The sequence below is a fragment of the Centropristis striata genome, chromosome 17 (genome assembly GCF_030273125.1).
Source record: "Centropristis striata isolate RG_2023a ecotype Rhode Island chromosome 17, C.striata_1.0, whole genome shotgun sequence".
Classification (NCBI taxonomy): Eukaryota; Metazoa; Chordata; class Actinopteri; order Perciformes; family Serranidae; genus Centropristis; species Centropristis striata.
This window is the reverse complement of record NC_081533.1, coordinates 24,003,451-24,021,067: the sequence shown is the minus strand read 5'-3', so window position 1 is coordinate 24,021,067 and position 17,617 is coordinate 24,003,451. Positions and strand designations below refer to the sequence as shown.

The 17,617-nt window shown below is 37.8% G+C and overlaps 1 protein-coding gene across 1 annotated transcript in view; it reads left to right on the top strand.

The window, feature by feature from the left end:
• Nucleotides 1–17,617, top strand: part of dnah2 (dynein, axonemal, heavy chain 2) — a 71,232-nt gene that overhangs the window by 10,776 nt on the left and 42,839 nt on the right. Inside the window, exons 17-37 of the mRNA XM_059354886.1 lie at nucleotides 39–168; nucleotides 3,284–3,472; nucleotides 4,066–4,210; nucleotides 4,368–4,560; nucleotides 4,905–5,105; nucleotides 5,450–5,606; nucleotides 6,079–6,253; nucleotides 7,075–7,238; nucleotides 7,604–7,765; nucleotides 8,198–8,301; nucleotides 9,431–9,587; nucleotides 10,198–10,280; nucleotides 10,961–11,141; nucleotides 11,928–12,066; nucleotides 12,330–12,547; nucleotides 12,963–13,052; nucleotides 13,146–13,271; nucleotides 14,032–14,142; nucleotides 15,494–15,682; nucleotides 15,954–16,057; nucleotides 16,709–16,898. Coding sequence (XP_059210869.1) covers nucleotides 39–168; nucleotides 3,284–3,472; nucleotides 4,066–4,210; nucleotides 4,368–4,560; nucleotides 4,905–5,105; nucleotides 5,450–5,606; nucleotides 6,079–6,253; nucleotides 7,075–7,238; nucleotides 7,604–7,765; nucleotides 8,198–8,301; nucleotides 9,431–9,587; nucleotides 10,198–10,280; nucleotides 10,961–11,141; nucleotides 11,928–12,066; nucleotides 12,330–12,547; nucleotides 12,963–13,052; nucleotides 13,146–13,271; nucleotides 14,032–14,142; nucleotides 15,494–15,682; nucleotides 15,954–16,057; nucleotides 16,709–16,898 — 3,208 coding nt within the window. The remainder of the gene's footprint in view (nucleotides 1–38; nucleotides 169–3,283; nucleotides 3,473–4,065; nucleotides 4,211–4,367; nucleotides 4,561–4,904; nucleotides 5,106–5,449; nucleotides 5,607–6,078; nucleotides 6,254–7,074; nucleotides 7,239–7,603; nucleotides 7,766–8,197; nucleotides 8,302–9,430; nucleotides 9,588–10,197; nucleotides 10,281–10,960; nucleotides 11,142–11,927; nucleotides 12,067–12,329; nucleotides 12,548–12,962; nucleotides 13,053–13,145; nucleotides 13,272–14,031; nucleotides 14,143–15,493; nucleotides 15,683–15,953; nucleotides 16,058–16,708; nucleotides 16,899–17,617) is intronic.

The following is a 17,617-nucleotide window of genomic DNA, read 5'->3' as shown; positions in this document are numbered from 1 at the left end:
AGTCAGATCTTTGGTGTTTCTCCTGTTGTAATTCTAAGGAACCTAGACTTTGAGGATGACCAGAGGACTCATCAGCAGAGCCAACTCCAAATACTGCGCTCAGCACACCAGGAAATTGCTGATATTATGAATCACATCTACAACATCTTCTCTAATGATGGACCTGAGGTAGATGCTTTGCACTGCACATATTAAGATTTTGTAAGATATTCTTTTCTGCTTTCTTTATGGGACATACTCTGATAAATATGCTTGGTTTACACAGAAAGTTGGAAGATAGAGAAGCAGGACATCTCCTTTGCAACTGTTTTTCTGGAGATTAAGTATAAAGCAGTACAAAATCTGCTTTATGATATATTAACACATATAAGCTCCTAAACTACTGTTTAAACTAGTGAAAAACCAAATAATTTGAATTGAAAATATCTCTATTAGGTTGGATCTCTTTATTAACTCTTATTAGTGGGGCGGATTAACTGAACAATCGTTCACTTTGTGATAAAAGCATGAAATTTGGTAGATGTGTTGGTGAATATGTTTCAAACAAATCTGGATATTGGGCCACCTCAAAAGCGCCCCCTAGTGGCCGTGGCAGGCATTTGTTATACAAATAAATCAATGATGAATAAAAACTGCCCTTTTAATAATACCAACTGGTGATGAATTGTATATTGTTGGAAAGCCTGATTAGTCACCTTTACAACGAGGTACAGCTTGTAAGGATCGTGCATTCATGGAATGAGCAACGGGGCTAAACGTGTGGGTAGCACCCCCCAAAAATGTGCATCCCCTGTGGGGCGGATTAGCTCAATAAATCACAACAATTGTTTATTTTGTGATAGAAGCACACAATTTGGTGGATGTGTTGGTGGATATGTTTCAAACAAATCTGTATATTAGGCCATCGCAAATTCCCCCCCTAGTGGCCATAGCAGTCATTTTCTTCATTAAAATTACAAAAAATATTTAAATTATTTCTTAAAATATTTAAAAAATTTAAACTTAATATACAAACGTAAATTAAAAAATGTAAATACACATATTAAATTAACAAAAATCCAGTTAGACACTCTTTCAGTTATTTTTCCTGCCCCACCACAATCGGGCTAGCCATCGAGCTAGCTAGCAAATGAGCTAGCTAGCATTTGCTTCCTGGGACAAGCAGTGCAGTGGACTGTCCATCAAGGTATGTCTAAATATTTTATTTCACCTGTTATAATTATGAATAAAATATGCTATGAACATCATAAAGGCTAAAGAGAAAAACAATCATCATGGGCCTTGGCGGAAAAGTAAATTAGCAAGATAGCAAAAATAGGTACTTAAGCTAGCTAGTTAGCTTGGAACATGTTTCAGTGGCTGTTGGGTGTGAAAGCTTAATAAGACACTGTTAAATTATGTCCTGTGGAATGTGGACATCTCCACACACACACACACACACACTATATGTAATGTCTCCTTTGCCCATGTGGTTCTTTTTTTCTTTTTTTAAATGTATTTTATAACTCCATCACAGTTAGTCAGGCGGCTTAGGACCAGATTTGAGAAGAAAGGGGACACGCAAAAGCACCAAAATTTTTCCACATGCTCTCTACCACCAAAGGTTTCAACTTTTGGTAGGAGCCACTTCATCAAGATTGCAGATAGGAGACGGCAGCCATATAAGCCATAAGTCTATGAGAACCAAAATATCTTCCAAGCCACTTAGAAGGTCAATCTTGGTGTCAAAATATACATTTTCTGGGTCAAAGAATAATTTAAAGCTATTGTGAATATCACTGGATGACTCACTGTAAATAATTTCTTGATCAAGATCTGACATGAGATGAAAGCGTACCCTTGATTTTTTTGAGCAGTGTACATGGTAGCTAATCCACACTCTCCCGTGAACATTGATTCCAAACAGTTTCAACTCAGGATACCCTGCCGCAGCACTTGAAGCGAGTTGCCCAGTCTGAGTGAAAATGAACATATCTATTGATCAAATAATCATCTAGTGATATTCTCAATAGCTTTAAATGATTCCTTGACCCAGAAAATGTATATTTTGACACCAAGATTGACCTTCTAAGTGACTTGGATATAGCATTTCTCATAGACTTTATATGGCTGCCATCACCGCAATCTTGATGAAGTGGCTCCTACTAAAAATTGAAACTTATAATGATAGAGAGTATGTGGAAAAAATGTGGTGCTCTTGTCCGGCGTGTCCCCTTTATTTGGCTAAGTCGCCTGACTAAGTCACACACCTCAGTACAAGGATTTTGCCAGAAAGAGTAACCTGCTACAAGTAACCCTAGTAGAATTTTTTAAATGTATGATTTTTTTCTCTGTCTAAATGTGTTTTGTTTTTATTGTTGCAGGTCATACAATATATTTATTTTTTTTCTTTTTAAGGAGCAACAGAAGAATACAAGCCAAAGAGGAGGCCGTAGCCTGTGAATGGGAATATCAAGACCTAATAAAATGTTATACAAAGTTAATGTTCTTTTCTATTAGACTGTAATAAAGTTTTTGTCACTTTAACATGTCTCTAAATTATATTTGTGGTGCTGAAAACATGAAACAGCAGCTGTAGGGTAGGCAAAGCATTCCTCGCCAGTAACCACCGGCGGCCATTTTTAAAAATGGGCGCTTTTAAATGGCCATTTTTAAAAATGGCCGCCACAGCCATCAGAATTTTTTTTGCGATGGCCCAATATCCAGATTCATTAAACATGTATTCAGCAATGAGTGTACCAAATTTGATGCTTTTATCACAAAATGAACGATTGTTCAGCTAATCCGCCCCACTACACAGGGGATGCACATTTTTGGGGGTTGCTACCCACACGTTTAGCCCCGTTGCTCATTCCATGAATGCACGATCCTTACAAGCTGTACCTCGTTGTAAAGGTGACTAATCAGGCTTTCCAACAATATACAATTCATCACCAGTTGGTATTATTAAAAGGGCAGTTTTTATTCATCATTGATTTATTCGTATAACAAATGCCTGCCACGGCCACTAGGGGGCGCTTTTGAGGTGGCCCAATATCCAGATTTGTTCGAAATATATTCACCAACACATCTACCAAATTTCATGCTTTTATCACAAAGTGAACGATTGTTGTAAAATATTGAGCTAATCCGCCCCACTATATTAATTATTAATCTTAATAAGATAATTATTTATTTTTAATTATCTTATTAGGAGCCATACTTACAAAGCCTTTTGCCTTTTTTAATTTGATAATGGGTGCAGTCTTAATTTGTATGTAATGTTTTTACCATGTTGTTGAAGGTTCAGAAGCACTGGGTGACCTATACAGAGAAGGTGGACCACATGGTAGAGGAAGCTCTTAGGAGCAACATCAAGTGCTCCATGAAGAAGCTATCCAGGGCCATCAATGGAGACCACAAAACATCACCCAATCCTTTGTTTAAAGTCCTGGTAGAACTGCGCCAGACGTCTCCCGAAAGCACACCAAAGGTACCATCAAGCCTCCAAATCTAGTTAGGAGTGATTATGAGTACAACATATGGGCATATGTTTTAGTATTTCTTCATATACTAACCTGCATACAAGGCAAAACTGTGTCACATGACTGGCTTGTGGTCACTGATGTAGGAAACATAAAACTAGTCCTATTGACTACTACTTTAAGTGCGGCTCTAACATCAAACTGAGATTCCTATGTAGATGGGACATGCATACTGTTAACAGAATAATAACATTGGAGAATATAGCTACTTTCCCATGCCCTGACCAGCATACAACCCAAACATGCACACATGCTGCAATCAATGAATATGATAAATTACAACCAATGTTACCATGTCTATAAAATGAAATACACACACACACACACACACACACACACACATTCTGAGGCATGAATGTACACTATGCACTTGCTGTGAGCCTCTGCTGATTTAGCACTCTCACTCACATACAGGTATGTATATTAGCCTGACAGCAGTTTAGCTCAATTCATAATTTATTAGCTGGCAAGTAGAAACCTTTGGTAAAAGTTAGTGTCTGTATCTGTGTGAGTGCCTGCCTGTGTGTGTCTGTTTTGACAGCTCCAGTTCTCCCCAACACCTGGGAAGCTTGCCCAGATTGTGAACATTTTGCCTCAGCTCATCAATACAATCTCAGAGTTTAAACGGCTGCCTGAAGTTCTCTCCTGCAAACATTCACAAGGGAATCCCATACACATCAACATAGGTTAGAAAAATGTTCTTTCATTTTACTGAGCAACTTCTCCCTCAGATTATCTATATTTCCCAAGAAAGTGTACCACTGGGTGTTGAGCAAATGTAGACTTAATGTATATCCTCTTTGTATGTCCTCTGTCGTGTCTATGTCTTCGCTGATTATTCAGAGCAAGACGAGGAGATAAAGAAGATTCAGGCTGCAATTGCCACAGGGATGGCAGCCAATGCCAGCCACCTGCAGACCTATCTGAAGACTTGGGACAAATACCGTGATATCTGGAAGAATAACCAGGACTCCTTTATACAAAGCTACCAGAGACTTAACCCATCAGTCACTACTTTTGATGCAGATATACAAAGGCACTGTGCAGTATATACTAATTTCTTCAGTTACCCTTCTTTGGATGTTTCTTTGAATCTTTTAATACTTACTGCTGTAAAAGCATTGAAATGCACTGTTAACCACATGAATTCCAGCTGACTACAGCTTCTGTACGCTACAACCTTGCAAGCAAATTGTGAACTTGTGACAACTGCAGCTCCCGGTGGTTGATTCAGTTTAGAATACACAGTCTACATGCTAACATTGTTATTGTGTTGGTTTATTTCTATTTCCTTTCATTTTGTCATAAAAGTTTTTACCATGATTAGGCATACACATTAGTCTTCATCTTCTGCGTTTCTGTATCATTCTTTACCCACAGGTACACAGAAAAGGCATCTAGTGTTCAACAGGAAGAGACAGTATTAAACATCTGGTTTGTCATGCTGGACTGTTTGCCACTCAAGTCCTCCTTGACGCAGCTCTGCAGTGAGTGGCAAACAAAGTTCACTCACCTGCTTAGCCACATGGCTAGCACCCGTCTAAAGGAACTCCATGCCTCCCTGCATGACAATGCCAGCAGGTGGGGAATCAAGAGAAATTACTTTATTTTTTATGTGCTTACTACAGAGAGTAGAGATGACAGGTGTAGACAGAGAGAGAGAGAGAGAGAGATCTAACAAAGGTCCACGGCTGGAATCAAAACCAAGGACAGTGCAGTTAGTGGACCTTAAACACAGGCACCCCAAAAGTACTGTATTGATTAAACCTATCATGATCATCCCAGTCATTGAGGGACGATGAAGATAAAAATGAGATTGGAAAGGAAAGGGAGCAGATTTTTAACCAGAAAACATGTGAAATATGTATATGTGCTGAAGGAGATGTGACTTTTCATTGTGTTTCTTTCTGTGTATGTTTGTTTAGGCTGAGACAACCTCCTCAGACTCTGGCAGAGCTTAGTGAGAGTCTGAAACTTTTGAAGACACTCCAGGGTGGTTTGGCCAAGACAGAGGCTCAGATTCCTCTCATCCATGAACAGTTTGCTATCCTGGACAAGTATGAGGTCCCAGTGGAACAGGCTGTAAGCACCTCATTCATTTATAAACAGTGTATCTCATATACAGCATATACAGTGATTCCTATGAAAGGAAATATACTTGAATTTGTTGATATCCCAAATAATTTTGTCATCTGACAAGGCAATAGATAATAAAAGGCACATAGGTTTCAAGCAAACCCAGGACTTTCAACCAGGAGACCGGTGTTTGTGTCCCTTTGTTGGAAGTTATGTCTGGATGTAGTGTTTTTTTTAGCCTAACATTAACCGGGTCATTAACAATTCAAAACAGGAATTATGATGTTTAAAACAGTGATAATCACTTGTCCTGTTTCATTGGATATCCTCTGAGTCTTTTGGGTTTCAGCAGAATACAGACATCATCAAAACTCTGCTAGTCAGGGGGTACTGTATATATATACATGTAAACAAGGTCTAAGGTAAACATTCCTTCACATCATTATTCCAATTATTATTCTACTTGGTTTACCCACAGGTGCAGGATATGCATGAGGTGCTGAATGGAGAGTGGGTGTGGTTCCAGCAGGTGTTGATTGACAGCGACATCATGCTCCAGAGGAACAAGGAGAAGTTTAAGAACAACCTGATCGTCTCCTCTGAGGAGTTCAAGAAGAAGATCCAGACCACTTTGCAGGAGTTCAGCAGCACAGGTATATAATGTTTCATCACTGTGGTGTGTGCACCTTGTGTGCACTGTTGATCTTTCTTTCCTTTGTCTATCTGTGCATAAGCCATTACTGATCTATAGGAAGTCTCTATTCCCTATCCCCTACAATAGCAATAAGGATGTCCCTGACTGGAGCACACATCATCATCGCTCACTCCTCGCCACCTCTTCTCTGCCGCTTCTGCTTGTCTTAGCACCTGTCTTTTCCCTTCTGTTTTAGAGTACTACCTCTGGGTTCATCATGTAAGCATGTGCCAGATTTCATGTGCCGGATGGTCCATCTTGCTTCCGTTGTCTTTCTATACATCATGGCGCTGTCCTGTGCACAAGCACACACAGAATAGTGTTGTCCGGCTTAGTCTTAGAGACTTTGCTTGCTTCCCATTTACAGATCTAGGGCTGAGTATGAATTATTTCAGCACACACAAAACAATCAGGCAGCAGAATGTTTGGAGATATTTGCTAATTTTGACAAAAAGCGTATTGGGTGAGAATTACTTTCTCCACCTTTATTGGTTAACAATATCTAGTTTCTTATAGGCCTATCGGAAATGTTCTTGACATGTGTTTCACATTTTCTTTTACCATCTGTTTGACACAGCTGTCATTTGTTCATCTATGGTTTGGGTGATTATATAAAATATGCAAATCTGTGTATTATTGCTGACCACTAAGATACATTAGGCATTATATAATATGTCACCTTTCGGTTCTGTGCTTTTGTGTGTGGAGATATGGATGTGGACATTTTTGCATTTGTATGCTTTTTCATGTTTTTATATCTCCCTACATTTGCACATCCAGGTCCATTTGACAGTGCATTGAGCACTGAGATGGCCTTGAACCAAATAATAGAGCATCGCAGCCAACTGGAGGCTCTGAAACTGGAAGAGAGCACCATCCTTCAAGGGCTGGGCTTTTTCAAAATAGAACAGCCCCCATCCAAAAGTATCCGGACACTGGAGAAGGTCTGACACAACCCTGGGCTCATAGTCCTAACATACTGTTGACTTGCCATAAGCTTATACAGACTAACAAAAGGTTACTGTGGTTGTGATTAAATGGCTCAACAAGTGTGAATGAAGCAAACTGTTTTTAAGCATTTTTGTGTCCATTTTTCACATTTTTGATAACATATAATATTAGGGAATTAATCAGTGGTGGACAGCACATAACAGAGAGAGCTTGCCATGATTAAACAAAACAGGAATTCAAATCCAAGATGTTGCGATTTTAAAGGAATAGCGATTGTTACTAATGTTGTAACAATGCAAATTACATTGAATGATTAAGCTTTTTTTCATGCATGTTTGTTTTTGTGTACTTTATGAAGGACATAGACCACCTGCAGCAGGTCTGGGAGATCACACAGGAGTGGAATGCCAACTGGAACATCTGGAAGGTTGGTCAGTTTGCTACACTGCGGACAGAGAGCATGGAGAGCACAGCACAGGACCTGTTCAAAAAACTCCACAAACTCCAGAGAGAACTAAAGGTAAGTTATGCCAAACAGGGTTTATTAAATATTTGCAGATTTTGGCTTCCTGCTACCTGTGTTAGTTTTGATTTTTCACATATAAATTGTAAATAATTGTCAAAACAATACGTTTAATCAATCACATACATTCTTAAAGCTGTACGTTGTTCATGGTTTCAGTAGAAGGAGCAAGGCATGACACTTTGTGTTTTGAATGAATATAAAGTTCAGAGGTTCTTTGGGGACATCATTTAGTATTCTTAGTTTTAGAGCCACGGAGTCTGCCTAAAACGCAATTTACAGTAACAGCTATATCTAAGACATCCCCTTAGGATGCATAAAATGTGGTGCTAATATCTCAAACTGGAAAGCTTCCCTAAAATAAACCCCTCTGCTACTCTCATGTTGAGATTACACAGAAGTGAGGACCTGATCTTTATCTACTTGCAGGATAAAGAATGGGACATAATAGATTTCTCCAAGAGCAAGATTGACCAGTTTAAGAGGATCATCCCTCTTATTGCTGATCTGAGGAACCCAGCCATGAGAGACAGGTATTGATTGAAAATCAAAATATCCTCCTGTATTTATTTGTCATGTAGCACTTTTCATTTCAGCAGATATTGGAGCTATTGCCCCTTAATTTACAAGACATGGCAGGAGCACAAACAAAAACACCTGTCAAATAGTGAAACAGTAGTTAATACTTGAAAGTCTTAACTTTAAACGTATTTCAGAGACTAATAACAGATTGGCTGATGATATGCATGCTTAGTTTGTTGTACAAGTGACTGATTTGCAACTTTAAAAGTCGAACATTAGGCATGTTATTAAATCAAATAGAGATTATTACTGTGGTTAGTTTCTCTCCATGATATTGTTATGCTGTCTTCTATCCAAGGTTTTCCTCTTTGTCTCGTTTCCCCACATCAGTGTCAGTGAACCTGTGTCAGTCTGTCCTTCATTTGGGAAAGTGGTGCCACATTTGAATGCATATACACTGCCTGCAACCCGCCCCCCTCTCTTTCAGAACACAGATCCTGTTTGCCTTGGTGCCCTGCATCATAAAACAACTAAGAGGAAACAAACAAAAAAGGAAGAAAATCACATCCGTTGTTCAGTACACTGGCCATTATGGTAGATAGTGAGGGTAATGAGAAAAAGATGGCAAGTTTAAAGAAGGTGTGGTTAATATTAATATAATGAGGTTGCCTACAGTGAATTAGAGGGTGATTGAGGGTGATAGTTCTCTCTCTTTCACCCTCCATCCCTCTCCCCTCAGTGCCAGCTCTCAGTTATCTCAGTCTGTGTGCTAATGATGCTCACGTACAGAGCTCAGAGCAGAGTTGATACACTGTCAAGTCACTGTCATGCCCAGATATATCTCTTTTTGGCAGGTTAAGCAAACACTAGAAATCACTTCATTACATCAGTGATTCCAGTGACATTTATGTTATTACTGAGATATGAAAGCATCAAACATGCATTCTAGAGGAACGAGATGAGAATATATCTAAGTTGTTCTTCACTCCCAGTCACATAGTGTCGTTACATTAAATGTACGTGATGCAGGGGTTTTCTACCCCAAAGTCATTGTAAACAAATATTGTCATTGCTTCTAAAGTCACCTGGAAGGTTTTAGTCTTCTAACCATACTTTCAATAACCCTTTCAATTCTTTCAGGCACTGGAAGCAGATCTGCGAAGAGCTGCAGTGCTCTTTTGACCAAACCAGCAGTGAATTCACCCTGGAGAAGATCATATCTCTGGGCCTTGACAAGTACACTGACAAAATCTGTGAGATTTCTGGAGCCGCCAGCAAGGAGCTCTCCATAGAACAGGTGCAATCTTTTCTTCTTGTCTAGACTAATGCTCAGTGGGCAGTTTTGTAGTTTTTCCTGTCTCCATTCATTCTAACCAGGGTCTCACAGAGGAAAAAGTGAGCAAAGTTGGAAGTGTAGCTTCCTGGCTCTTTTCCACTCTGCTGTTCTTGGGAGCACTGCTAACTCATGGTGCAGAAGTGTATATCTCTGAAGTTTTATCAACACCAATCTTGCCACTAACCCCTCTTCATTTCCATACGATACAGCTCAGCACTTAGTACACATAGTTTACATCAGTGCAGTTTAAGGACCTGATTTAAACTCAGAAGCATAGTGCAAATTTGTCCTGGGTAGTTATACAATATGAACTAGGACTGCATTCTGCAGATTGTGTGAGTGGTGCAGTCACGTTTTGGGATTTATTTTATTTAATAGTCCTTATATATACTTCCAAATGATTAAAAAAACGACTGAAACTATACAATAACATGGGGGAAAAAAGATTTTTTCAAAATTTTTATTAAATTACAAAACAAGGTATACTGTGTAGAGTGAAAAAAACAAATGCTGTTATCACCATGATATCTAAGAGGTTCTTCATCTCCACTCTCCGTGTTTGATATTTAAGGGTCTGGAGGACATCACGAAGACATGGGAGGAAATGGTCCTGGATATAGCACGTTACAAAGATAAAGGCCACTATCGGCTGAGGTAAGGAAGCCAGCCTTAAAGGCAAGGTTGTGTTGGGTGGAGTGTTCAAGAAGTTAGTAACCCAGTCTAAAACAGAAACTTAGTCCAACTCATAGATTTGTGTGTTCACTGTGCCTCATTCATATGATAATATGTAATAATATGAGGATAAGTAAAAGCTCCAGAAAATGAAACCTACCAAACGTTTATGTGTAAATTATTTTGAGAATATATACCCACAAATGAAAAAAGAGCTGTGTATGAAACAGAAATGTCAGGAAAAATAATCTTCTGGTATGCAGGACACTTGATTCTAATGACTTGGGATGTCTGTCACATTTCAACAAAACTAGAAGAAACTGACCAAAAGACTCAACAAAGCTTCTTGTCAACCCCCACTGTTGCTAAGACATAAAGAAATTAAACATCACAAACATTTTCATTTCTTAAAATCAAATTATTTGTGCAACCTTTTTCTTTGATCATATACAAGAGGGGGGGTGAAAATTTGAAACACATCCCAATGTTATGCAGTCCTCAAAACCAGCCTCAAAGGTGGATTAAAACTTTATGGCACCGTTTCAAAAACTTAATATAAAAATAATTATGCAACTCCTTCGCTGTCTATCAACATGTGTCACCATTGGACTCCATTTAAAGCAGTCAACAGCAGTTTAATTTTCTCTGCCTGTGTCTCCCAGGGGCACAGAAGAGGTTTTCCAGGCCTTGGAGGATAACATGGTTGTTCTGTCCACAATGAAGTCGTCTCGGTTCGTCAAAGCTTTTGAGCGGGAGGTGGACAGCTGGGAACGGAAGCTGTCACAAGTCCTGGAAGTCATTGAGATGGTCCTCACTGTGCAACGTCAGTGGATATATCTGGAGGTACGGGAAACACACTCACACACCTTACTATGTTGTAGGATTCATGAATATGCATGTGTATTCATTGCTTCATGTTTGGGACTTCATTATTGTCTGTGATAAATCATAATTTGGTGGAGTACATATTTATTGTCTGTTGTGATCTTTTGTCATTGAAGAGTTTGAGTTTACTTCACTGGATATAGTTATTAGCTGCTGGGTGCTGGCAATACTATTGGTGCAGACAGTAATCACTGTTGAATACAGCAGATTGTTGCATTTCACTGTTAGACTGTGTGCACAGGAAGCATAATTGGAACTGCAAATTAGCATAAAAGCAGCAACTTAACCCACATTTTGGTAGTGCTCATTGTCGCATTCTGTAGTTGTGCATGTAAAATGGAGAAAAATTAGACTTGAAGCTTGAAAGAATAAGCTGAGGACCACATCTATGCATGTATAGTGTTAGCACAGGTGTAGGTATAGATAGGTAGCTGAACTGATCAAAATAGGAGCATATCTGTTCAGTCAGATGCATATGAGACAGATGACTGAAAAATTTTCCCTTAAATGCATCCTGTGTTACAACATTGTTGCCAGTCTGCATTCTGGGGAAGGGCATCTGGCTCAATGATCAAAGTTTCACTCTCTGGTTTTGGATTTCTCATCACTTTATGGCATCAGTTCATTATACCAATACCTTCTTTTTTCAGTCTCATCTGCAATTAACTGCTTTTTATGCTTTCTACCACTGTAACACATTTTTTTTCTGCCAATCTCCATTTTTCCATATTTTCATCACTCTAGAACATTTTCCAAGGAAAGGACATCAGGGAGCAGCTGCCCAATGAGTGCAAAGAGTTTGAAGATGTTAGTTGTAGTTGGAAGACCATCATGGGCCGACTCCACAAGGATAAAAATGCCTTGCAAGGAACACACCACCCCGGTATGACACTATACTTAGTGTTCATTTAAAGGAAATGTTAGTTTCAACATTGTACATGGACTCATACATCTCATGTGAGATGTAATGTTTAATTGAAATTTTGAGTAAAGAAAATATTATGAATAAAAAAATATATGAATAAAATGAAGGATTTCAGTATGTTTGCATGCATTTTTTTTCTAATATGTTTTAATGTATACAAAAATAAAAACAATATTTAGAATTTCCTAAAGTCATCAAACAGCCTCTCTTCTGTCTTTCAGGCTTGCCTGAGAAGCTGTCAGAAATGAGCACCAAGCTGGAGGACATTCAGAAGGCCCTGGATATGTACCTGGAAACCAAGAGGCAGATCTTTCCAAGATTTTACTTTCTGTCAAATGATGATGTGCTGGAGATCCTGGGGCAGTCACAGAACCCAGAAGCCATGCAACCGCACCTGAAGAAGTGTTTCGACAACATTAAGAGCCTGCGCATTCCTAAGGCAAGGAATTCAAAAATAATCAGAACATTTTTTTGAGTAAATAGACATTTTTTTCTGTAATATATCCTCTATTTAATTGCTGTAATGGGAGACAAAAATGTTTATTATATATATATATACATATATATGTTAAGTAATTCAGTGTTTTCTCTATTGATATTTCTCTATTGATGCTACAGAAACACCTTTTTTAAGCCAGGTATATTTTTATTTGTTAAAATTTCAGATGGTAGCATTTATCTGTAAAAGCACATTGAAGCTAACTTTTAACCATTTTACTTACAACGTCATGAAAAGTCAAATTTCCAGGATGAAGTGGCCTTAAAACTTAGAACACAACACCTGTTTTGATATCCTACAGAAACAGAATTCTACATTCATACAGATAGCTGCTGTATATTTGTGTCTTCTATAGCTCTTAAAATCAGAAGCCACTGGGATGTCCTCTGCTGATGGGGAGTTCATTCCGTTCGTCCAGTATGTGAACCTGGACAAACCTGTTGAGGTACAGTAGTGATGATTGTGATCATGATCAATACACAGTATTCAGAGAAATATGCTGGAAAATATGTGACCATTTTGTTCTCTGTGTGTGCAGATTTGGCTGTGTGATCTTGAGAAAAACATGCAAAGTACACTAAAGGAGTGCCTGAGCCACTGCCTTGAGGCTCTGAAGAAGCTGGCAGCTCAGAGAGAAAAATGGGTCAGAGAGTGGCCAGGACAGGTACATTTGTCTTTCGGCTAATCTCTCTTTAACTGCCCATAGTACTTTTGCATCTTCATCCATCTGATATTTCAACAGGTTCTGATGCAGTGACATCTTAACAAGTTACTGCGTACAGTGGTATTGAAAAATAAGTTGCATTTAAAAGCAATGCAAGTGCATTAATTCATTCATTGTACTTAACCACTTATCCGAAGTCGGGTCTTTGTGTGCTGGAGCCATTCCAAGCTGACATTGAGCGAGAGGCAATGTACACCAGGGACAAGTCGGCAGACTATCACAGGGCTGACACTTAGAGACAGACAACCATTCACGCTCTCATTAACATCCATTCATTCATTCATTAACCTTAACCGCTTATCCGCAATCGGGTCGCGGGGGGCTGGAGCCTATGCCAGCTGACAGAGTCACCGATAAAACTAAACTGCATGTCTTTGGACTGTGGGAGGAAGCCGGAGGACCTGGAGAGAACCCACACTGACACAGCGAGAACATGCAAACTCCACACAGAAGAGCCGTAAGCCGGATTCGAGCCTGCGAAAGTACTAACAACTACACCATCATGTAGCCCCGGCAATGCAAATTCATTTACCAATTTGTAAATTATTGTGTAGTAACAGTTATTTATGCTGAATTTACAAATCTCAATTCGTTTATTCATTCCTCTTCATTCCCATGGATACTCAGTCCATGCCATTGGGTTACAAAAGAAACTTTGAAAAATATATTTTATAAATTGTTTGTATTCTTCCTGTGTTAGATGCTGATCACTGCCAGTCAAATCCAGTGGACCACTGATGTCACTAAAGCTCTCATTACCAGCAAGGAGAAAGCTAATAAGTCCTCCCTCAAGTCCATGAAGAAGAAACAGGTTTGGTTTACTTTTTGTTGCGAAACTAAACTTTTCTGAAACCTTATTATGTTACATACATGTTATGTTACAAATATAACTGTCCATTTATGGTTAATTTATATTATTATGTATTACTCGAATAATATAGATGGTAAATTATTGGCTGATAATACAATGGGCCTGTAAAGTTAATGATGAAATTGCACGTTATGAACTTCTTTCTATTATACAAAAATGTAACGATACACTCAACTTACGATTTGACACGATATCCAATACAGGGTTAACGATGCAATTTTCTCATGATTTTTTTTTTTTTGTAGAATGAGCTTGCAGACAAATTATGACTTAAAAAGATTTCTTAATTATTTCTCAGACTAAAAACACAACATTTCTGAGGTAGGGTAAAACTGCAAAACACTAACACAAAACTTTGCAATGAATGCATAAATGAATATATAAATAAATATATAAAAACTACAAAATATATTATTATTCTTCTTATATATTTCTCTAACTGTGCAAAATAATGCATATGTCTCATAAATATAGATTTTTAAAACAAATCCCACATCAAAATTACTAAAAGAATAATATTAATAAAAATCTCTTCAAATAAACAAACTAAGGCTTGCATGTTTTCCTAAGTAAATTACTAAGGAAAATTAACATATCATCATTCTCAGGCAGAAGCTGAGATCTCAAATTTCCAGTGTCCCCTGTTGGCTGATAGTAAGCTAATGTTAGCTATATGTTAGCAAGCTAATGAAAGCTAATATCCACTTCTGTCCTCTTAAAAGTTTTTACGGTTTGTCAACTTATAAAAACTTAGTTCTGGTTGTTTAACTTGTTAGTAGTGTATTTCTCTACACAGCAGCTTTTATACATTATTCTGTTGTTTGCTAACAGACAGAACAGACGAGGAGGCTGCTTCATTCAATACAAAGTTAATGGAGAGCGACGATTGTTTTCTCCTCCGATGGAGGCGGGGCTGAAATTCACTATGTCTCTATCACTTACAGTGATGTATGCAGTCAAACAAGTGAAATTCATTTAGCAGATCACGCCTTCTGTTGTTGAAAAAAGGGTATCACTGACCTAAATCATCACACATTTGTATCGATTTTTAACTGTCTTGTGATGCATCGTTATATCCCTAGAATTGGTATTGGTTAAAAAAATACATATTGTGCGTCCCAATTTTTTAAATGCATTTTCAATATCTTGCACAGCCTATAAAATTAGCTTTGTTATGTTAAAATCAGTCAACAGCCTTTTTTGTGCCATTTATAGCCAACATGAAAATGGTGAGAATTAAAAGACTTCCACAAACTCTTGAGACTTTGCTATGACTGTCTTTGTTTTTTAGGTCTCCATGCTTCAAGGCTATTCAGAGATCATCCGTGGCAATCTGTCCAAAGTCTTGCGTTTAAAGATTGTAGCCCTGGTCACAGTGGAGGTTCATGCTCGGGATGTCATTGATAAGCTGGCCAAGGCAGGCTGCAGTGACGTCAATGCCTTTGAGTGGCTCTGCCAGCTGCGACTATACTGGGATAAGGTATGCTCTGAGAGATGCAAGAAAGATCAACAGGAATTAAAGAGAAAAAAAAGGGAGCATGAAAAAAGAAGAGCATATTAGATCACTTTTTTGCATGTGTTTGTATGACTAAGAATGTCATCCCTGCAGAGGAAATACACCAAGATAGATCTTATTCTCAGTTTGCTTACCCATTCAACAGAAGTAGTTTTGCTGAGCTGACATGAATGAAGGAGACAAAGAAAACTATGTATATTTTTCCATTTACTATTTTTTTTTGTTCTCTCAATAGGACCATGAAGATTGCATAATCCGACAGACCAACACCCGTTTCAATTATGGCTATGAGTACCTGGGAAACTCTGGACGGCTTGTCATCACTCCACTTACTGACAGGTAGCACTCAATTATCCAGTCAGTCAGTCCATTAATGCACCAAACATCAAATGCATCAACACATCAATCAATCTGTCACTCATTAGTCATTTATCATAGTATTTATTTCTCTTTATTAGTTTTGTTATTCATATTGAGAATCCAAAAACTGAATGACTGAACCCTTATTCTTGAGACTGAGGACAGGTTTGCACTCTGATCACTATCTTGTGTAATTAAGTGTTAAATTAATTAGTTAAGAGCAGACAGAAGCTAGCATTAGCATTGCTACTGTAATAAAATCACTAGATTACACCTTGGCTCTTTGTAAATTGACAGATAAAAGGATTAGTGCCAATTATTATGTTAATGCTTACTTCAGTGGCTACATTAATAATTACAATGGAGAATATATTCACATTGGAGACCATCTCACTTAGTTATTTTTATGGTACAGCATGAAAAGCTAATAAATGTACTGTATTCCCAATTTGGATCTTGTTACATCCAAGCCATGCAATCATTATATTTTCTTTCTAAGTTTCTGTAAATGTGTAATGTTTAATATTGATTTAATACAAAAAATATTCTGATCATATTTGCTTATAACTAATATATTTTCTCTACATTTACTGAGTAAATATCTGTATGTAATTTTTGGACTTTGTCTAGGTGTTACATGACCCTGACCACCGCACTCCATCTCCATCGGGGGGGCTCTCCCAAAGGCCCAGCTGGCACTGGGAAAACAGAGACAGTAAAGGATTTAGGGAAAGCTCTGGGCATGTATGTCATTGTAGTGAACTGCTCCGAAGGACTAGACTACAAATCCATGGGACGCATGTACTCTGGCCTGGCACAGGTAGGAACAGCCAAGATTAAAAAATAATGATTATGATGATGACGAGGATGACTGTAGTCAAATAATGATATAATTTGTAAAGTATCAAGAGTAAAAGGACTCATTTTGCAGAATGGCCCATTTTATTTTCGAGTCATATATATATATATATATATATATATATATATGTGTGTATGTATATATATATATGTGTGTATGTATATATATATATATATATGTGTGTGTGTGTATGTATATATATATATGTGTATATATATATATATATATATATATATATATATATATATATATATTAGAGTCATATATATATATATATGTATATATATAATCACTGAATTATAATGAGTGAGGGAGTAAGGGAGTTTAATCCATTATAATACATGCTAATATTAAAAGGAGAGTAACTAGTAACTGATGTTGTTAAATTAATCTATTAATCTAAATAAGAGGAGCTTATTGTGTATGTCATCACAGAGCTGCTTTGGCCACTGTGTTTACTTCACTGTGATATCTGAAAAAATCAGAATCATGCACACACAGATCACAAATAAAACAAAAAAAATGGTAGAAAAAGTAAACAAAAAAAACAATAAATCTAGCTCAATATTAAGAAACTATGCTTTGGCAGCTGTCTGCCATTGTCTGTTATGAATGTTGTCATCACCACCTCATTGAATTGTGGGATATTCATTTCTCAAGGAATAATTTGCAATTTGCGT